The sequence below is a fragment of the Podarcis erhardii genome (genome assembly GCF_964252035.2).
Source record: "Podarcis erhardii genome assembly, chromosome: 14".
NCBI lineage: Eukaryota > Metazoa > Chordata > Lepidosauria > Squamata > Lacertidae > Podarcis > Podarcis erhardii.
In genome coordinates this window covers 36,499,546-36,522,243 of record NC_138503.1, presented here as the reverse complement: position 1 = coordinate 36,522,243, position 22,698 = coordinate 36,499,546, and the positions used below count along the sequence as shown (strand labels likewise).

At 48.4% G+C, this 22,698-nt stretch overlaps 1 protein-coding gene across 3 annotated transcripts in view; it reads right to left on the bottom strand.

Moving 5' to 3' along the window:
• Window positions 1-4,087: 4,087 nt before the first annotated feature.
• SBK1 (SH3 domain binding kinase 1) overlaps window positions 4,088-22,698 on the bottom strand; it is a 74,841-nt gene continuing 56,230 nt past the window's right edge. For 2 of the 3 annotated variants that reach the window (XM_081839936.1, XM_081839938.1), the window contains exons 2-4: window positions 8,327-8,529; window positions 7,437-7,639; window positions 4,088-7,043 (exon numbers count right to left, since the gene is read on the bottom strand). In XM_081839936.1, coding sequence (XP_081696062.1) covers window positions 6,255-7,043; window positions 7,437-7,639; window positions 8,327-8,529 — 1,195 coding nt within the window. In that variant the 3' untranslated portion in view covers window positions 4,088-6,254. The remainder of the gene's footprint in view (window positions 7,044-7,436; window positions 7,640-8,326; window positions 8,530-22,698) is intronic. The other variant, XM_081839937.1, reaches the window with a different exon arrangement.

The following is a 22,698-nucleotide window of genomic DNA, read 5'->3' as shown; positions in this document are numbered from 1 at the left end:
ACATTGGCATTAGTGCTGGGGAACAGAACAGCCCAAATCTTCTCCCCCATGCCACCATCTTTCCCCCCCTCTTGCATGCACGAAGATAGACAGGTCCATGTTTTTACCCCCTTTTTATTTTTTAGCAATTGTCCGCAATATAGAATTAATTAAATAACATTTAAAAACCTCCTTTTCACAAGTCAAGAGAATTCCAGAATATTTACAAACGTTTGTTCCGCGCTGTTGCGTGTGTGTGTGATGGTGAATGTTTCTTTGCTCCATTTTTAAAATCTTTTCTCTTTCTCCTCTGGGAAGGAGTGGAAGAAGTTGCCTATCCGGGGTGTGCGTGTGAGAGAGAAAGAATATGTACGCCCCACTTTGGCTCATAACCTTGATGGTGGCTTGGCAACACCCCTTCCCTCTCCTTTGCAGGAGTACACTATAAGAACGGCGCTTACACATCCGACCAGTTCACAATGCTAAGTCACAAACACAACCACGTAAGGCAGTGAAGCTTCCCCAAAGGTGTGGTTTTTCCAAACAACAGAATAGTCCTTGAAAAGGGCTACCATCACCCCATCCCAGAGGAGGGCTGGCCATGAGGCAAGGTGAAGGGGTGGAGTCTGGGCATGGTTTAGGGAAGCTTTTAATGTTTAATAGGTTATTGTATTTTAGTGTTTTGTTGGAAGCCGCCCAGAGTAGCTGGGGGGACCCAGCCAGATGGGCGGGGTATAAATAATAAATTATTATTATTATTATAAAGAGTGGCATTGTGGGAAGCAGATGGGGCACATTAAAGAGGCTGGGCCGGCCCTACCATTAGCTCCTGCCATCTCGGCTGGACCTAAGTCATGGTTTTTGCTTAGTGTTATGTCTGAACCTTGGTCTTTGTACAAAAAAGCCATGAACTATAACCAAAGTTTGCTCTTGGCTTACACCTCATGATCTGACTGAGCAAAACAAACCATGATCCTGGGTTCGGATGTACGGTTAAGCGAAACCATGGCTTAGCTCTGTGTAGGGTGGCAGCAGATAGGGATGGGGAGATCAGTCAGTTTTGGTTTCTTTTCTCCTTTGGTTTCTTTTCTTCTTTTCTCAGTTTTCTCCTTTTCCCAGTCTTAAGTTCAGTTTTCCACATCCGTTTACAATTTATTAATTTATTTTTCAAGCCTTCGTGAAAATTAATTGGCACTTTAGTGCAGATTTCTTCTCACATATGTTTTGTGTGTACTATTCTGCCTAAGATATGCGTTTTATTTTATTGCAAATCAATTTTGCTTACTATACAGTACAATCGCATCTTACCAGCATCTAACGCATGTGCAATTTCAACCCTTTGTGGGCGATTCCTACATTACAGGAGATTGGACTAAATGACCCTTGGGGTCCCTTCCAACTCTACAGTTCTGTGAAGGGAGGTTGGTTGAAATTGCATGAGTTAAATCGAAGCAATGGGGATAACTTAAAAGCTCTTTTTGTGTGGAGATGCTATGCATGGGAAGAGCTTTAAAGCTCTCCTCCTTGCTTGGGGGGCAGCTCAGTACATCAACTCTGGGATGCTCTCGTGAGGCCATCCCAGCTCCTGCGAGATCTCACAGAAGCACACCTGTAGTCAATGTGCTGAGCATCTCTTGCCTCAACAAGACAGAGAGCTTAAAACCTTTTGGGAGGCCAGATCTGCTTGGGGCTTCTAGGCTGCCTCATACTTGTTTATCTCTCTCTCCCTCCAGCTATGGGTTGGTTGTACCCTTGGAACTGAACCCTGGCATAAATCGCCATCGTACTGCAATGCATTCTTGCATGTTCTTTACACTAGTACATGCATTTATATGCACACATTGGCCTGCTATATGCATTATCCACACACATTACTTGGCTGGAGAACAACAGAGCACAATTGGGAGAGGTGTGAATTTTGAAGAACGGATGTGTTTCCATTTACATATTATTTCAGAAACCGAATTAAGCAAGTTCACGTCTAAATGCAAACTGATCAAATTTCTTCCCTTCCCCAGCAGCAGCAAGAAGTGGCTGTACAGTCGCCTTTCAACCATAGCAAAGCTTGACTATAGCTTAAAGCAATGTAGGAACCAATCCAACAGCTCTCTGGAATAGGGTCCCTTTTCTTATGAAGAGCAACAACCAAATGCTAAATGCCGCTCCCCCATATGATTTTGGTATCTTCCTTTTGGGGGAAAAGCCTTTTCTCCAGAACTGAAGGAGCCTCATCAGAATCACACATTTGGGGAAGTTTCACTGCCTCAATGCTACAACAGGAAATCACCATTATCTTAAATGTGTTTTCTTCTTTTAAAAAATAAAAAAACATAGTATTTTCCATAACACACCCATCTTCCACATGAGGTGTTTTTTTGTTTGCTTTCCAAAAAATTATTACCATTGTAATGTTTTTGTTTTAAATTAAAAGAAAGAAAGCTTTCCTTCTCAATTGCGACAGAAACTGAGGTAATGCATGTTTGACACGGGGAGGGGAAAACCTCTTATATGGTGAGGGGAACAAGTCCAAAAGTGGACGGGCAACAGAAGGGAAAACAAAGACCAAGAACAAGGATAATGGAAAACATGTCACACTCGTGCGCGCCCAACAGACCCCATTCCCAACATCCCCAACCTTCCCCCTCAATTCCCCCCCTCAAAACAATCGAAAAATAAAAATAAACCAAAACAAGGTCTATATGGTGTTCTTAATCCTTATCTACATTATTGCACAAAAGATCAAGGACAATTGGAACCTAAGGCAAAAAGGAGACGTTGCGGCTAATATCTAAAAATTCTGTGCAATGCCTATTTCTAAAAAAAGTCTAGCCTCGGCTGCCACCCCACACAGAGACAAGATGGCGGCAGTGATGCCAAGGAGAAAGGGAGGGGAAACAGCTGCGCCCACTCGGGAAGTCAAGACATACGGATTAACAAGCGGGGACTACGAACTGGCGAAGAGAGGAGTGACGGGGTGTGCCAGGTCACACCAAAGGAGGTCAGGAATCGCCTGGTGCACCCCCAACACGCAGAGCTTGCCTGAAAGGAGGCAGCGGTAAAGGCAGTTAAAGTGGTGTCTCTCACATACACGCTCTTCCACCCTCCTACAACCCTGGTCAGGGTCTGGGCTAAGAGGGTGGAGCCACGGTAAGGTTGCGCTTGGTCACCTCAGGCTGCTGTGTTATCCGGAGCTTACAGACAACTGGGGTTGTGGGACGAACAGGAGTCGCCAGCCAGCACTGATGACACAGAAAGTGCACCCTTGCCTTTTTCACACACAAATGCACACGCGCGCGCGCGCACACACACACACAATCTGGTTAAATACCAGCTGCTGGGCAGTGCCCCCTCGAGTTGGGAAGGGGTGGGGAAGTGGTGGCGGGCAGCCACTTTTGAGATTTTGTAAACTGCTTGTTGCTTCGGAAATAGCGTTTTAGCCCTTTGTGTGGAAAGGATGGAACCCTGGGGAGATTGAGACACACACAAGACACACCCGGCAGGCCCGCAGTCTGGCTCGGAGGAGAGATGAGTGTGTACGACCCACAGGAAGTGAAGGGCTGAGCTGAGCTGCTCTGCCCAGGGCCATTCTCACCTAGGTTGGGAAATGGGAGGCGAGGCAAGCGGACGAGGGCGAAGGAAGGAGACGCAACAACAGACTTGGCTTTATCAGAGAGACACTGCAAAAGGCCTGCCTTCCTCTCCAGAGTTGACCCTCCCCAAAGGAACAGCACCAAGGGGCAACTACCATGACTTCCGGGAGCAAGGCCTCCCCACAGTTCAAGGGGTTCAAGTCGACAGCAAAGGGAGGTCAGTGTTGGTCTAAGCCCTTGGTGAAAGGAGGGCATCTCGTCGCTAGGAGCCCCGTTGTGGAAAGGTCAAAAATCCTTGCCGTTTGCCTCCTAAGCCCTAGTTGAATTGAAAACAGATCCACTCCTCTGTGACTTGCCACAACGCACAGGCACGGCCTTTGGTCTTCATTCTCAACTGATTTCCCTACCCAATTGCAACCAATGGGTTATGGGGACATTTTGCCATGGGCAATGTTGTTTTAGCACAGTCTACACTTCAGTCATACTGCGATGACCCCCCCCCAAAAAAAAACCCCTCCCTACTATTCTTCCCCACACCCTACCCTGTCCCAAAGAATATATCTGTACCAGAATCCTGATTATAAAGTCAGCCCAGAGAGATGGGCAGTATGAACTGGCAGCCCTTGGTGTCATCTGAGGGTCTCCATTAGGCACAGGGCATTGCTCCCTCTAGGATGGGCTCTAGTCCTGGCTCCTGTAATGTTTAGATGTCCATGTTTTCCAGCATACTAGAATCCTAAGCTGTTGTTCCAACTCAGGTTTTATATAGGATTCTTCTCTTTATATAAAAGCTAGGCCAGTTAGAAAACCATAAAAGAGTTTGGCAGGCCTCAGTTCAAGAGCTTCTTTGATGCTCAATACATTCTTATGAAGCCACCCAGTCTTACAGTTCCCTAGGGGTATACCCTACATACCCTGAAACTTTCTGCCCAATTGCTCCTTATTGGACTGGTGTTCAACAAGACCAGGGGTGGGCAAATTGTGGCCTTGGGGCCACATGGGAATCTTGGCCTAATTTCACATGGGTGAAGGGTGGAGGTGTAAGATGATGATGACAGAAAGAGAGAGGGAATGAGAGAGCAAAGGGGGCAGAAGAAAGAGAGGAAGAGGGTGGTAAAAAGAGAGAAAAGAGAGCAGCAGAAAGAAAAGGTGGCAGAGAGATAAAAAGGAGGTGACTGAAAAAAGAAAGACAGGGAGCAACAGAAAGAGAGGGAAAAGGGGATGGTAGAAAGAAAGATGGGGTAGCCATATTCACCTTTGGCCTGGCCCTGCCTGATTTTGACTCCTGTTCCACCCACTTTCAAGGTGTGTCCCCCCCACCTCAATAGAAGGAATGCAGTTCTTGACAAGGAAAAAGATTGCCCACCCCTGAACTAGAGAGCCCTATCTGAGCTGTGAACTCCCAGTGCGCTGCAGGAAGAAGCTTGTGCTCCCACACAGAGCGCCCTTCCCCTCACACGCGCACCTCTTGCAATGTGCATGCCTGGTTGTGATCACAGGCGGGTGGTGGCCACACAAAATGGCTTCCCCTTTGTCCTCCCCATCATTCGGCCCAAGCACCCAAGCCTTTTCCTCAGGGGCGGTGGTCACGTGGCCAACAGTGAACAACTGACCCGAACATCCAGACTGTAGAGACACATTTACATACAGCCACACACACACGTTGACACAGGAAACACTTGCTACATCAGTGGCACCAATGGCATCACTGTGATATCTCTGTGGTCCCCGGATTGCCCTGACTCTGCACTTTGCTCACACCTGGGGGGTTAGCGCCAGTCAGAAATAAAAACGACTCTCCCTGCCACTTCCTCAGGAAGTGATATATTAGCTGTGCTACGTGTCGGTCTCAGCTGGGATCCCTGCCCCCCCCCCTTGCTATTGGAATTGGAAGCTGGATCCAGTATAAGTGCCAATTCAACAGACAGCCCTCCCCCAGCACACTGAGCTCACCAGCCTCTTTTTCTGGGAGTCTGTTCTGACTTCACCCCCTGGCAACCAGGCATAGGGGTGCTGTAAGCCAGTTGATGCCCAGCAAAGAGGCTCCAGATGACTTAAATAACCAGCCCCAGCCTCTTTGCTTACCACCAACTCTATCCCAGCAGGCCCAGAAAGAAACTGCTTGCCAGATCAATGGGGCTCTTCTGCCCCCACTTCTGCCCCTCCACCCCAACCCATTCCATTATTATTATTATTTTCATCGCAAGGATCCCCACTCAGAAAGCATCTCAACACTACTCCTGATGGGCAAAAAGAGAAAGCCACCAGCCAACTGGGTTTCCCTCCCCTCCCTTCAGAGACAAAGTCCCGATTCCCTCAGATGTCCATCCTTGAGGCGCTGTGGGCTCCGTCTTCTCCTGCCACCAACTCAGCAGTCCCTTAATCCAGCCCTCAGCTCCCAGTCTTCAAGTGAATGAGGAGAGAAGGCCTTTCTTCTCCTGTGGCCTCAGACAACCATGGACATCCTTAGGATTACTGAGGAAAACGGAAAGCCACATTTTCTATCCTCTTCCCCCACCACCCCTGTTTTTCGTTGTTGTTGTTTTTTTGCTTCAAAAGACATGGATCCCGGTCCCCAAAATGGATTCCGTTCGCACGCAGCCTGTCCCAGAGCAGGAGAGGGCATTGCAGTGCTGACATCTTAACTGCAGGCTGTGAGGCACCGAGGGGCCTGCCACGCCCTCGTCAGACGCAGATCTCGATGGCTGTGGCCAGGACCATCTGGCCTTTGCCTTTGTCCTGCCGCCCATCAGCCCTGCTTCCCGCCCCAGGAGAAGGGAGGCCAGACTCTGAGGCAGACAGCCGGGAGACGCTGCCTTCTGTCAGGATGGTCCTCTTGAGGGGGGTCGGGGTGCAAGTGCTGGGCGTCTCGTGGCGGTGAGGGCCGGCGGAGAGCTTGTCTCCGGTGTGCTTGCGGGAGCGGTAGGAGGGCCGGCGCCGCACCTCCGACATCAGGTCATACTTGATGAAGAAGAAGACCTCCTTCACAGGGCAGCGCTTCTCCGGGTCCAGGGCCAGCAAGCGCTGGAACATCCGCAGCGCGTTGTCCGTGAAGCGGCGCCACTGGGAGGGCAGCCCCGCCAGGCGCCCCTTTTGCCACCTCACAAACTCCTCAAAGAAGGTGTCCGAGGCTGAGGCCGACTCCCAGGGGAAGTTGCCCGTCAGCACGCAGAAGATGAGCACCCCGAAAGCCCACACGTCAATGCTGGTGTCCACGGTGAAGCCCTCGGCCCGGCCGGCCTGGCACACCTCGGGCGCCGTGTACGGGATGGTCCCGCTGATGCGCTTCACCCGGCACCCCACTTTGCGTGTCATGCCGAAGTCGGCCAGCTTGACACGCCGGCAGTCACGGTCGAAGAGGAGGACGTTTTCCGGCTTGATGTCCCGGTGGACTAAGTTTTTGCTGTGCATGTAATCTAAGGCCAGGCCAAGCTGCTGCACACAGCGCTTGACCATGTCCTCAGGAAGCCCCACCTGCAGGTAGAGAGAGAGAGACCATCAGCTAGGAAAGGGCACCTGGAAACACTAGGAATGAACATGGCCTCCCAAGAACACTCAACGACTCGAAAGGCTCCATTTCCTGTTGTTATCAAAGTGAGCCTTGGCAACTTGGGGAATGACCAACGATTCTCCTGAAGCTGATCTCAGTGCTCAAGTCAGGATATAAGGGTTCAGGCAATTCCTGGGATCGAATGTGAAACCACTCAGAATTGCAGCTCAACTCCTTTAACAAACTATAGCTCCCAGAATTCTTAGAGGGAAGCCATGCCTGTTTAATGCGGTATCATAGAGCTTTTGATGTATGGGTTGAATGTGGCCTGAGGGACCCAAACAGCCAAAAAGCCAGTGGAACTGAGGCCTAGTTACCTGTGGCGGAATGATGTCAAAGAGGTCTCCGCCAGGTGCATATTCCTGGGCGAACACGTAACAGTCCTCCGTCTCGAAGACCACATCAAAGACCTTGATGATAAAGGGGCTCGAGGAGAGTGTATTGGTAATGCTGAACTCCCTCAGGAAGTTCTTCAGCTTTGTCTTGTTCTTGTTGACAAACTTCAGCGCCATCTTGGTGCCTGTAAATGGGGAGGGAGAAGTGGGAGGAAGGATGGAGAATGCTCAGAATGTCACTCACTTTGACTTACGAAAGCAGAACAAAATGATTTCAGAGTTTACTGCCTTGATGGAGCAATCGTGATAACTGGAAAGGAACTTTTGAGGACAGGGTGAATTGGATTGAGGGTGCATAGAATCTAGACCAGGCTTCCTCAAACTCGGCCCTCCAGATGTTTTTGGCCTACAACTCCCATGATCCCTAGCTAGTAGGATCAGTGGTCAGGGATGATGAGAATTGTCGTCTCAAAACATCTAGAGGGCTGAGTTTGAGGAAGTCTGACCTAGACAGCTGTACAAAGGTAATGTTAAGATTCACTGCTCTGCTCACATTTGACTCTGGCCCCACCACTGGAATGTGGCCCCTGGAATATTGCCCAGAAGGGAATGTGGCCCTCAGGCTGCTTTAAATGAAACATACAGGTGGAAGAGGTAATTGCTTCAGGAGCCAGGTATCTCAGGAGTACATAAGGCAGGTATGGGGAATGTGTGGTCCTGCAGATGTTGCCCCATCATCCCTGGTCAATGACCAACCTGATGGGAGCTGCAGATCAGCAACACCTGGAGGGACAATGGTCCCTCACACCTGACCTAAGGCATGGGTGTCCTCTAGCTTGGACTCTACCAGCAGAGGGCACTGCTAGGCTCACCTGTGCTCTTGTGGGAAACAAGGTCCACCTTGCCGTAGGTCCCCTTTCCCAGCTCGCGGATGAGGTCATAGTGTTTGTTGATGTCCGTGCCGGACAGCGTGCGGATGGCCAGTGACTGCATGTCCTCCGTGATGAGGGGTACCCCACAGCAAGCCAGCTTGCGTGTCGGTTCCTGCTCAATAGAGCCCGCACTCATGGTCACACTGGAAGACAGAAAAGGAAAGGCACTGGTCAACCATCATGCCTTCCTGATAGCCCAAGCCTTCTGGGATGCAGGAGTCGAGTCTGTTGCATCCATCCCAAACCCAGGCTGCGATTCTCTTTTCCCCTCAACTTTCACTCAGAAACCATGAACTCTGAAATATCACAATTCTGCAAATGCCAATGTTAACATGCAAGTTAATGAAATAACATTTGGGAAATCGGAGTTCAGAACCACGGCAGTTCAGATGCTCATGTAGGTTTTGTACATCCGCGCCTGGTTCAAGCTGAAAGGTGAGTGAGGACACAGAAAACTGGTCCCAGTTGTTATAGAAACTACTGAATGGGGTTTTAGATATGTATACCAAAGGCACAGCTACTTAAATATACAAGTGTGGGTGTCAGGCTAGCATTGCTGTAATTATTATGAAGTAGAAATACAGAATATCCACGGCAAATACTCTTAAAATAGTATATCACCTTCCCTGCCTCCTGGATTTTTTTTTTTAAAATCTGCTGCACATATATCAGATGTGGGGCATTTTTGGCCCTCTAGATGCTGCTGAACTCATCCAAATTGTGGCCATCGGTACATATTGCTGGAGCGAGTTTCATAGTTTTTAACTATGCGCTGCATGCAGAAGTACTTTATTTTCTCCTGAATCTTTCAACATACAGATGCATTAGATGTCTGTGAGTTCTAGAGTTATTAGAGAAAGAGGAAAACTTTTCTTTATCATTCCACCCCCCCCCCAATCTTGCATAATGCATACATTTTGTGCCAGATCCATGCACAAACGCTGCTTCAGAGAAGCATAAGGGGAGGGATATGGATAGTCTGGAAGTAGCAGGACACAATTTGCACTTTTCTGAGCGGAACTCCCCTCCCCCTCCCAAAAGGTATCATTAGCCATTCCCCTTTCAGGATACAGTGCAGAAGCGCCATACATCTCCCTGCTCTAGATACATCAGCCCTCATGATGTCACCTACTGCAAACAGCACTGCCTGCCTCTCCCTGCAGATTTTGCCTTGGCGGCTCCCCGCCCCCCAACCTGCAAGGCTCGCCACCTAAAAATTCAAGAGGGTCTAGCTTGATATGAGTGAAGGTGGGATCTGAGGTTAGTCCCATTGTGCCTCCCTCTGAGTGGAAGCATAGTGCAAGCAGGAGCCCTGCAACAAAATGTTGCAGTGTGGAGCCCACCCGGTCATAGTTCCGCCAGCTCCATTCCATTCTCTACTCCCCATTTCCCCTTTTCCTTCCCTCCAACAGCTTCTCCATGCCCACAGAGTGCACTCACTTCCCAGTGGGCTGTTTGCAGCCCCTCCATATTGGTTCTCCTCTCCTCTTACAATTTGGGTTATAACAAAATAAAAAAAAAAGGAAGGAAGAAAAAAAAAAGAGGAAGACCTTTCATTGCCTACAGACAGCCACCCAATCTTAAACAACTCCTAACCCACAATAATACTACAACCAGACTTAGCACGGACACTGGCACCAGAGCCTGCAATAAACCCAGATGCCAACTTTGCTGCCACATACACCCGGACAACACCATTACTGGCCCCAACAACATCACACATACCATCTCAGGACTATTTAATTGCTCATTGTCTAACATTGTGTATGCCATCAAATGCCAACAGTGTCCTTCAGCTCTCTATATTGGACAAACAGGCCAAACCTTACACCAAAGAATAAACGGACATAAATCGGACATCAGGAATCACAAGACAGAGAAACCAGTAGGAGAACACTTCAATCTCCCAGGACATTCTATACAAGATCTCAAAGTAGCTGTTCTATTACAAAGGAATTTCAGAAATAGACTGGAAAGAGAAGCTGCTGAATTGCAACTTATTACCAAACTTAAAACCATGGAGAGACCTGGTCTGAACAAAGACATTGGATTTTTATCTCATTATACATGACAAAGCCATTTTTCACCTTTTCACCCCTTGCTTTTTCCTGTAAGACCTATTGCAGTCGTTAAGAGTCGTCAACAGGCTCATCACAGCTATCTGCCAATCACCCATTCCCACCACCCTCCTGAGTAATACCCCTCCCCACCTTCCCACTATTTAGAAGGGTCTGGTGACTTCTGTTTCAGTGTATCTGAAGAAGTGTGCATGCACACGAAAGCTCATACCAAGAACTAACTTAGTTGGTCTTTAAGGTGCTACTGGAAGGAATTTTTTTATTTTGTTTTGACTAAGGCAGACCAACACGGCTCATACCGTGTAATTGGAATTTGGGTTATGTTTTCTTTTGGGGTCAGTGAATGGACGCGCCGATGCTCAATGCCAGCCACATATAATTCATTGGTTCCTCCCAGTCATATGAATAGGGAGCTCTTCTGTCCCCGGGACATTTAGAAATATCTTCTCGGTGTGAGCAAGGAAACGGTCCATCCAGACATGGAGTTGGGTCTCTCTGGTCACTTTATATCTACGCCTCCCATTGCCCACCAGCCTTGTCTGGCCATTGAGTTTCATAGAATCATAGAATCATAGAACTGTAGAGTTGGAAGGGACCCTGAGGATCATCTAGTCCAACCCCCTGCAATGCAGGAATATGCAGCTGGTCCATACAGGGATCGAACCTGCAACCTTGGTGTTATCAGCACCATGGTTACACTGAGCTATTCTGGGAAGACTTGCTAATTAAGCAGATATAGATTTATATAGGTACTAGGCCTTTGTAAAAACTTGGGCAAGCCTACCCAGACGCATAATTTTATCATGTACATTTATTTTAAAAATCTGGCCCTGCTTGACAAGGATCCTTATCTGAGATGCAGCAGCTCGGCCTATACACTGCATTCCCAAGTCAGCTGCACCTAGATGTTTGGATCGGGGCACAATGACAATTGCATTCCGGCGTCCTCCCCAAGCCCACTTCATCCCATACCATGAATTGGGATAAATAGGGTGGCGAGCCCAGGACTCTGCTGCATAATTCATTCCGTTGATTCATTATTATTACTTTCTTCCTCCAGCTCAGACTAAAATTGCTGTGTTTAACTGCTTCTCATTGACTAAACGATCATCCCCCCCCGCCCCCCCCGCTTCCTCGCTCTGTTGTCTGTGGCAGGTATTTATAGGCAGTCACTATGTCTCCCTCTGGTAACAGCCGCTTCTCTCCTCAAAAGACCGCACACTTCTCAAACCGCGCATTCCTCTTAGGGGACGGGGCGGTGACCCAAGGCTAGAGAATGCATGCTCTGCATGGCCAAAGTCCTGGGTTCAATCCCAGGTATTGCCACCTGAGAAAAAGGCACAGTTAGCAGATAAAGGAATGGCCAAGACCCTAGACAGCTGCCACCAGTCAGACGAGATGATAATGGGATTGACGGACAGAGTACCAGAACACAGGGACCTGACTTTTTCTGAGCCAGACCGAATGGCCACCTACCTCAGTACAGTGGTACCTCAGATTAAGTACTTAATTCGTTCTGGAGGTCCATTCATAACCTGAAACTGTTCTTAACCTGAAGCACCACTTTAGCTAATGGGGCCTCCTGCTGCTGCCGCGCCACCGGAGCACGATTTCTGTTCTCATCCTGAAGCAATGTTCTTAACCCAAGTTAATATTTCTGGGTTAGCGGAGTCTGTAACCTGAAGTGTATGTAACCCAAGGTACCACTGTACTGCCCTACACCAGAGGAGAGGGACATTTCTTTGGTTTCACAGGTAGGTTAGGTTGAGAAGAAGAAGAGTTTGGATTCGATATCCTGCTTTATCACAACACGAAGGAGTCTCAAAGCGGCTAACATTCTCCTTTCCCTTCCACCCCCACAACAAACACTCTGTGAGGTGAGTGGGGCTGAGACTTCAGAGAAGTGTGACTAGCCCAAGGTCACCCTGCAGCTGCATGTGGAGGAGCGGAGACGTGAACCCAGTTCCCCAGATTACGAATCTACCGCTCTTAACCACTACACCACACTGGCTCTCAGAGAGGCAGCGACTGGCCCAAGGTCACTCAGTGAGCTTCATCGCTGAGTGGAAATTTGAACCCGGGTCTCCTCAGCCCTGGATCCAACCTTCGAACCATGAAACCTGTCCCCATTCACCAGGGAAAGATCTGCATTTCTGGTATCCACCCCTGCTGAAACACTGTCCCCTTGAGGACATATTTAAAAGGCGGACAGAAAATCCGCACATGCTAATTTATATGTATAGATGCAAATCACGGCCAACTTCCAGAAAAGCTGCCCTGTAACTACTTTGGGTGGAATTATGATGGAAACAGGATGGGAAATTGCCAGTGTTTGATTATTCATCCCATGTCTGGAAACAAAGTCAATCCAGCGCATCTGGTCAGTATGAGATGCTGTTATTGCTTTCTGTCCCCAAACGATAAGTGATTGATTATGGGTCTTCCTTCCCCCCTCCCCCCACGGCATTATTTGCTTTGCACTGAAACAAATGGGATGGTATTACATCACGACAATGCAATTTACATGCTTTAGGTGGTTAATTATGTAAGGGATAGAATTTTGCCACGGCAGACAGCAAGACAGATAACATATTTGGGGGCGGAAGATGAACTGCCGCGGAACAGAGACACTGCTGCATGTGATGAATACAGGGAAGCAGGCAAAACAATGCTTTCTTACATCCCTACCTGTAAACAGTGTTTAAAGGGGGGAGGGTTAGGAAGTTTGTGACCTGGGGCAGAAGACACCCCTTAGTAACACCCGTGCTTTTAGGGGATGCCTTTAAAAAAAACACTATTGGGTGTAAGTTTCTACGATTGTTATTTTTCAAGTTTCAAAGCCACATTAGCAATGGGAAGCTCACTTTTCTTTTTCCAGCAAATAATAATAATAATAATAATAATAATAATAATAATAATAATAATAAATAAATTATTTATACCCTGCCCATCTGGCTGAGTTTCCCCAGCCACTCTGGGCGGCTCCCAATCAAGTATTAAAAACAATACAGCATTAAATATTAAAAACTTCCCTGAACAGGGCTGCCTTCAGATGTCTTTTAAAGATAGGATAGCTACTTATTTCCTTCACATCTGAAGGGAGGGTGTTCCACAGGGTGGGCGCCACTACTGAGAAGGCCCTCTGTCTGGTTCCCTGTAACCTTACTTCTCGCAATGAGGGAACCGCCAGAAGGCCCTCGGCGCTGGATCTCAGTGTCCGGACTGAACGATGGGGGTGGAGACGCTCCTTCAGAGCAAACCTCTGGCGAACACCTGTCCATGTATCTTAAAGTAACTAAGCCTAGGTACATGCAACTGCAGCAATCACATCTTATTCCCCTGTCTATCCCACCTCCACTTCCATCTCCTTCCTCTGCTGTCTCCTCTATGTCTATTTCTAGATTGTAAACCCCTTGGGGGAAGGGCATGGCCTTCTCATTCTCTGCCAAGCATCATGTGCGTGGACACTGCTGAACAAATTAATCAGCACTATCCTCTCGATTCTTACATACATGAATGTCAGCGCAGAACTGTGAACGCCAAGGCTTTGTCCGTGCATAACCTCCAATACACATGACCCTGTGAGTGAGGTTCATTTTGAATTCTTAAGTATGGATTGTGCCCAACTGAGTTCTACTCAGAGTAAGCCCATCAGAATCAATGGACCCCTATGCATTTGGCGGTATTCAGCTAAATACTGGTGCTCAGGCAAAGATGGATGCCAGCACCACAGGACTTCCCCCCTCTCTTCTTCCTTAAAGGGTTCCAAACCACCCAGAAATCTGCTCTGGAGGATTGGGAGAACCCCCAGGGGGGCAGATTCATAGAATTAGAGAATTGTAGGGTGGAAGGGACCCCAAGGGTCATTTAGACCAGCCCCCTGCAATGAAGGAATCTTTCACTTAACGTGAAAACCATGTCAAAACCATGACCCTGAGATTAAGATTCTCATGCTCTACTGACTGAGCTATCCATTTATATTAGGAAGAACATTCCATTGCACAAGGAGAATTTGTTGCACTGATCGAACATACCTCTTAGAGCTACGCTGAATACAGTGGCGTAGCGTGGGTTGTCAGCACCCGGGGCAAGGCAAGTAATTTGCGCCCCCTAACCCGTGGATTTGCGCCCCCTAACCCTAACCCCCAGATGTTGTGCCTGGTGTGGCCGCCCCCCCCCCGCACCCCCCACGCTACGCCACTGGCTGAATACAACCCACTGGGCACAGTCATGCTTTTCTTGCATTTCTTTTCCAAAATGACAAACTTGTGCTTTTGCTTTAGATCACAGCAGGATTTTTGCAAAAGAAATCAGGAACGCAACACTTCGCAGGAGGACTGGTGTTAACAGCTTGCATGTTGTTCTGTGCAGCTTTAAGGAAGAAATCAATGGTGCAGTAATCTGAATGTTACATGTGCACACGATTGTCCTTATTTCTGTCGCTGGAATATTGGACAGTATGTCACTTTTGATGGCTGTCCCGTGTTTCCAATGGTAAGACGTCCTGCCCTCCGGCAATGTCTACCCCAGCCAATTTTCACTTGATTGCTTCGATACAGCGCTGTTCAATCTTGTTGGCAAGTCTGTGCTTCAAGGCGAGTTCAACTTATCGAGACAATGTACCACTCCGGCAAGAACTACAGGTCACAGGCAGACACATCCCACTGGGGAGTAATGTGCACAGTTGCGCAATTAAGCCCCTACGCAGCCCTTGCCATTTTTTGCATAATACGTTTTTGAGGACAGATTTGATTCTGACGGTACTACCCTACCAGTTCTCTGGCTGCACATAGAGACCAGCAGCTTCTGTCGGTTATCAGAGAGCATCAAGATTCTGCCAAATGTAACGCAATCTTCATTGGAAGCTGAAGTTCATACAGCAGTAACATGGGTGGGAGAGCATAAAAACATGAGACAAACCCTGCTGCTGGGTCAGACCAAGGGCCTATCTAGTCCAGCATCCTGTTCTCACAGTGGCCGGTGGGAAGTCGGCAAACAGGACCCGAGTACAACAGTACTCTGCCTGCCTGTAATTCCCAAAAAGAGGTCTTCAGAGGCCTACAGCCTCCAACAGTGGAGGTGGAACCCAGCCATTGTGGTTAGTAATAATAATAAAGCATGTTCTCCAATAAATGAGAGCACGTGTTGCGGTGTGGGCCACCGGGCCAGGCCTCTTGTTGCCAGGCAGGTTAATAGTTGTTGCCTGGCATTGTGATTGGATAACCGGGTTGCTGGGGCAAATTGTATGTTGCAAATTGGGTGGGTGGGACCATAGTCTTTAAATATTGGTGCACTCTGGTTTCTCTTTCTCTTTGCAAAGTGCATCGGATCACCCGCCCGCCCGCCCGCCCGCCCTCTTTTCCGGTTGACCTTGCTTTGCCTGTCATGGGGTCGTCTGCCTTGGCACAGGGGCCTAGTAGGAATTTTACCATTTGGTGATTGGCTGTGCCATTTGGTTTTTGCCTACTACTCAGCAATTCGTCACAACTTGTAAGGCATTGGTTATAATATGCTAGTGGTGGAGGGGTCAGGATAGGCTGTGCCTGCCCCTCCAATTGCGCTGAAGGGAATTCCGTTAAAGGAATCCTGGGGCTTGCCACGATTTCGTCCAATCCCTGTCATGGGAATCCTTGTCATATGACCAGGGCCGGCAAGCTTTCGGGGAGCTGCTGGGGTGAGCGGTGTGGGTCCGACGCTTAGCTCAAATGATCCCCAAGTTTGACTTTCCCTTCTACTGGCTACCGATCGGACCTCGGGATGTCAGTTCTGTCCCAGGCGGGGGGACAGATAGTCATAACCAATGTCTAAACAGCCACTCACTGATTTTGTATTTTAATAAAGTTGTAGCCAAAATAGTGCCCAAAAAACCAAAACTAAATTACGTGTTATGTGTGAAGTTATTTGAGGGGTGGCCTGGGGACCTACACACGCAATAAATAATAATAAAATTTTATTTATATCCCGCTCTCCCCAGCCGAAGCCGGGCTCAGAGCGGCTAACAACAATAAAAATAACACAGTTTACATAAAATTACAACCAATTAATTGAAATACACTCTAAAAATCAATTCATTCTAAACTCAATTCAAAATCAAATTAATCGCAACCATTGGGCTAGAGTTCTGTGAGGACTGCCAAAGGAGGGGGTCAGGCTGCGCCTTGGCCAAAGGCCTGTGGAACAGCTCTGTCTTGCAGGCCCTGCGGAAAGATGTCAAGTCCCACAGGGCCCTAGTCTCTTGTGACAGAGCGTTCCACCAGATTGGGGCCATGGCTGAAAAAGCCCTGGCTCTGGTTGAGGCCAGCCATTGACAGCCTCATCCTCCATGAATTGGCCTGATCTTCTTTCGAAGCCATCATTGCCTACTGTGGGACTTAGTGCCACAGTTTAACTGTGCAATGTGTGAAGCAGGACTTTCTTTGCTCTGTGCTGAATCGTCCAACATTCAGCTTCATTTAACAACCATGAGTTCCAGTGTTATGGGAGACAAGTGTTCGAAATTAGCCAGGCGCCAGGTGCACTTTGCACCTGGCTATCAGCCACTGGAAAGGGACGCAGGTAGCGCTGTGCGTTAACCACAGAGCCTAGGACTTGCTGATCAGAAGGTCGGTGGTTCAAATCCCTGCGACAGGGTGAGCTCCAGTTGTTCAGTCCCTGCTCCTGCCAACCTAGCAGTTCGAAAGCACATCAAAGTGCTAGTACAGTGGTACCTCGGGTTACATACGCTTCAGGTTACATACGCTTCAGGTTACAGACTCCGCTAACCCAGAAATGGTGCTTCAGGTTAAGAACTTTGCTTCAGGATGAGAACAGAAATCGTGCTCCGGCTGTATCCGGTTAGTTATCAACAAACAGCACCTTCCCGATCCTTCTACAGCAGCCTTGGCATGATAAAATGTGTGCAGGAAGCAGCTCTTACTCTCCACGCAAGCTATAAAACCAGATGATTTATTTCCTCAGCATGGGGATACTGCACACTTCCGCTCTGCCATTGCCCCAAGCCCTGGGTGCATCCGCTCTGCCAATAAGTAATTGACAGCTCATTAGCAGCTCGTTGCAAATGCTGGAGGCCACGTGATCAGGCTTTGTGCCCTCAGGGCAGGGAGGGCCAGAGAGTTTGCACATCATTTGCTAAGTCCAGCCGGCCTCTTGAAAGAAACAGGGGGAAAATTACAGTGCAGGGAACAACCACCCCATTATTACGTGGCAGAACATAGAATAGAATCATAGCTGGTGTTAACACAGAAATCAATACCATTAGCCCACAAGAGGGTAGACAAGGGAAAAGGTTTGTTTATGGGAGCAGGGACTCCAGAATTTGTTAGAAGGCACGCCTCTCTCCCCACATCAAACCTCTCAGGTGAAAATGTGCATAAACATCACCTAGGAGGAGCCTTCTGGGTGTGCAGTGGGGTTGTGTGTTTGATAGGGGCTGCATAGGTGGCAATGGTGAAACGTGATCAATTGCCCAGTCAAATGATAGCCAAGCATTTAAACCATTAACTGATTAGAACAGCAACAAAGAAAATGAAGCTACTTTAAAAAGAGGGGGGATACAGCTCAGTGGTAGAGATTCTGATCTGCATGCACACGAAGACCCAGGTTCTGTCCCCAGCATCTCCGGGTAAGGGCTGGGAAACTAGTTTCTGCCCCAAAGCCTAGAGAGCCGCTGCCAGTCAGAGCAGGCAATAGAGACCTAGATGTACCAATCGTCTGATTCAGGATAAGGAAACCTCCTCCATTCCTAAAGGGAAGGACCACAGCTCGGTGGCAAAGCATCTGCTTTGCTGCAGAAGGTCCCAGGTTCAATCCCTGGCATCTCCAGGTTTGACTGGGAATGTCCCCCATCTGAGCCTTGGAGTTGCTTCCAGTTAGTGTGGGCAAAATTGAGTTGGATGGGTCACTGGTCTGACTCAGGATAAGGCAGCTTCCTATATCGCTAAAGGGAGGGGGTTGTAGCTCAGTGATAGAGCACCAGTTTTGCATTCAGAAGGTCCCAAGTCTGGTATCTTTAGGTAGAGCTAGGAGAGACCCCTGCTTGAGATCCTGGAGTGTCGCTGCCCATCAGTGTAGATGGACCTGATTCTGTATCGGCAGCTTGCATTTCCCTTCTGCCATGGAATCCAAGGCAGTTCACTTGAAGGTCTCAGGGAGTCAGTCGCCCATCCAGACATGGGCTAGATCCATACCTGCATGGCTTCAGCAAAGTGGGTGGCCTCTTGTGTCTTCATACAATTCCTAAAACCAGGTAATCCCAAAGTCCAATCTCAACAAAGCACAGAGCTGGGATGGATGAAAGTCCAACGGATATGGGTTCAGCCCTGACTCATTGGCACTCATCCAGGCATAGCTCCTTCCTTTTTCCTTGCCAGGGCTCCGTCCCAGAAAACACAAAAGAAGAGAGTGCCCCTTGGCATATGCCGAGCATCTTTCACCAGCGAGTGATCTCAGCCATCCCGCCCAAGTTTAGTTTGTGCAAGACACATGGCTTTCCTAGATCCCTCCCTGGAAAGCACAAGCTTTCAGTGACCCACTGGGCAAAGTTCCCATAGATCCTGCAGATATTCCACTCCAGGTGCACAAGCTGCTCTCTGCTGGCTCTCAGCGCTGGGAGAGTTTCGCCCAGCCAGCTCTGGGACTTAGCAGAGCACCTGTCCATTTGGAAAAGCCAACTGTCCAAGGTGCTGCTTCATTAGCAGGCTTCAGGCAAGAGCATCCTACATCATTGCCTTGACTGGACTTGCTTTGGTTTAAAGGCTGGAATGGCACCAGGGAACATGGATGTTGCTCTCTGAAGGCACCATCAAAGCGGGTCTACTACTGTTCTGCCTGAGCTGTGAAACAGAGGGTGCCAAGTTCAGATCTGACCTCTGCTATGCTCTTAGGCAAGCCTCTCTCTCTTAGCCAGGGATGGGGAACCAATGGCCCTCCAGATGTTGTTGGCAAGGGGTGATGGGAGTTGTAGTCCAGCAATATCTGGGAGGCTGCCTTCTATGGCTTTCTTAAATCCGTTGTTTGACGTGCTGTTTTATAGGTATATTTTAAACCTTTGCTTTACAGTGGTACCTCGGGTTACAGATGCTTCAGGTTACAGACGCTTCAGGTTACAGACTCCGCTAACCCAGAAATAGTACCTCGGGTTAAGAACTTTGCTTCAGGATGAGAACAGAAATTGTGCTCCGGCGGCGCGGCAGCAGCAGGAGGCCCCATTAGCTAAAGTGGTGCTTCAGGTTAAGAACAGTTTCAGGTTAAGAACGGACCTCCGGAATGAATTAAGTACTTAACCCAAGGTACCATAGAATCATAGAATCATAGAGTTGGAAGAGACCACAAGGGCCATCGAGTCCAACCCCCTGCCAAGCAGGAAACACCATCAGAGCACTCCTGACATATGGTTGTCAAGCCTCTGCTTAAAGACCTCCAAAGAAGGAGACTCCACCACACTCCTTGGCAGCAAATTCCACTGTCGAACAGCTCTTACTGTCAGGAAGTTCTTCCTAATGTTTAGGTGGAATCTTTTTTCTTGTAGTTTGGATCCATTGCTCCGTGTCCGCTTCTCTGGAGCAGCAGAAAACAACCTTTCTCCCTCCTCTATGTGACATCCTTTTATATATTTGAACATGGCTATCATATCACCCCTTAACCTCCTCTTCTCCAGGCTAAACATGCCCAGCTCCCTTAGCTGTTCCTCATAAGGCATCGTTTCCAGGCCTTTGACCATTTTGGTTGCCCTCCTCTGGACACGTTCCAGTTTGTCAGTGTCCTTCTTGAACTGTGGTGCCCAGAACTGGACACAGTACTCCAGGTGAGGTCTGACCAGAGCAGAATACAGTGGCACTATTACTTCCCTTGATCTAGATGCTATACTCCTATTGATATATACCACTATATTTCCTTTTGGTAGCAATCTTTGTACACTGCTGTCCAGACTCTGAGGCTGAAGTGGAGGCTGGAGAGGAGGAGGCCAGGAGACAGGAATTTGGCCTGCTGCCAAAGCATCCAGGGAGACTCCCCCTTCTGCTGCAACCACCTCCCTTCCCCTCTGGTCTCCCAGAATATGCAGAGAAAGGAAAAGAGCAGAGGAGAGATTGGTTGGGCACAGATGGGGGGGGGGGACGACCCCAGAGAGGAGGGGACTTAAGCAGCTGTGGGAAGGCAGGGACCTTCAGTCCTCACAACTGCCTCATTGGGGCAAGACCTACTGGGGAGAGTTGCAGGGATCAATAGCCCTGCACTGTTTTGGTTTCTTGGAATAGAGTTATCTTCACAGTTTTTATTGCTGAGCTACACCTGACACACACACAAACAAAGGCAAACGAACCCCTACAAAATATCAATCTTAATGACCACATCAAGTCGTAGAAAATCAAAGCTCTGGCTTGCCACAGCCGAAGAGAGGCATCCCTGCTGAAACCAGGCAAGAGGAGAGGGTGATGTGGCCAATTAACTGATTAGAAATGGAGGAGGATAAAAACTCATCCACTCATAATTACAGGAGCATAGCAACCCGGTCACTCTGACAGAGTACAGGCAGCCGGCTCCCACCTTGATCAACATACAACGCTTGAATCCAGAGTTCCAGAATACTTCTCACTGCACTGGCCACAGGGAGGGTGTTACTGTTCCATGCAAAGAACTGGCTCTCTAGTGGTATGCTTCTTGGTCTGACTTGCACTCTGGGGTCTCAGGTAAAGGCAGTTTCCCATCACTGCTGCCTGCAGTTTATTGCCTTTAGATGATGGGGGTTGAATCAGAAGCATGGAAACCAACACTGACACATAAACGGAGCACTGTGCATTTTGGAAAGTTCTTTGTCTGTTTTCCATGCATTTGGGTACCTCTTAAGAGGCCATCACCAAATTTTGCACAACGGTTCTGGAGACCAAGCAGCAGGTTTTCATCTATGTTTAGCTGCAATTAGGCACCATTTTGAATCAAGATGGCTATCTGAGCTTTTCAAAGTGGCACTTATCTGAGCGGCTGGTTTCAAAAAGGCACTGGGTTATTTTGTTTGTTTTGTTTCTTCAACTGCCAGAGAACTTTTCGCTAGCAGAACATAGAAAAAATAGGATCCAACAGCAAATAGAATATTTTAGTCATATCCTGCTTCTACAGCGATCTCTAGAGCAAGCCCAAGACATTTCACGAGGCAAAGGCCAGGATGGCAACCCTGCCTCCTCCAATTCTATATGCAGAAGTTGGCCAACTGGGCAGTTGAAATCTGGCAACAGGATTGCATCCTCCAAGCACCTGAGGCAAGAAAGCCTGCCCAGGATCTGCTGCCTGAGGCAGCTGCCTCACTCCATCTAATGGTAGGGCCAGTCATTTGTATTCTGTAGGTCACTTTGAGCTTGTCTGGTGTTAAGTGACTCAAACACAATCAATCAAGATGAAAATCCCTGTCCCCTTTTTGGGTGTTGTGTAGGCAACCACCATACTTGATACACACCCAGGGTATATTGTTTTAGATAGACAGCTACGTTCTACTCTGAGGTGACCCAATGAAATTAATGAACCTAGTCATATCCATTAATTTCAGTGGATTTGCTTTGAGTAAGACTACAACCATGTGACCTCTTTTTCTGCACTGTGCTAGTGGCTACCCTATTCAACACACACTGAGGGAATATTGCTTCACATGCAACTGATTTTATGTTGATTATTGCATTTTTATCTCGCCACCTCTCCGTGGAACTTCAGTGGCATGCATTCAAAGCAAAAGTGACAACCGGGAAAGGACCGGAGATAAGCCCCCTCCCTTGCAATTAATTTGAAGGGAAATGCTGTAGTTTATTACACCCGTCACATCTGGCGTGTTAACGCATTCAATTTGCACGCCGGCTATCTGTACCCAGGATACCAGGGATCTCACGGAGCACAGCAGCCTTTGCTTATAGACGGCCAAGCATTCTGCATACCAATTTCCCAGGGTGCATTGCTGCCTCTGCTCATCCCAAACCATGGCAACCCTGCACCTCTTGCCCAGTTGTTACCAGGGTTACCAGTCATCCAGTCTCCTTTGAACGGACTTCATTGAAAGGCATCTCCTCAAAGGCAAAGAGTGTCTTATCATCCCTTTTTCCTCAGCCCTGCCGTCTTTCTCTGCAAATCTCTAAAAGCAAGCCCACCCTATTACACACGTTCTCTGCTCCTTTTCCCTTGTCTGGGATTCCAGAATTCCCAGTGTTTGCACAGCAACTTCTTAAAAGAAACAACACCCAATGTGCTTCTGGCTGC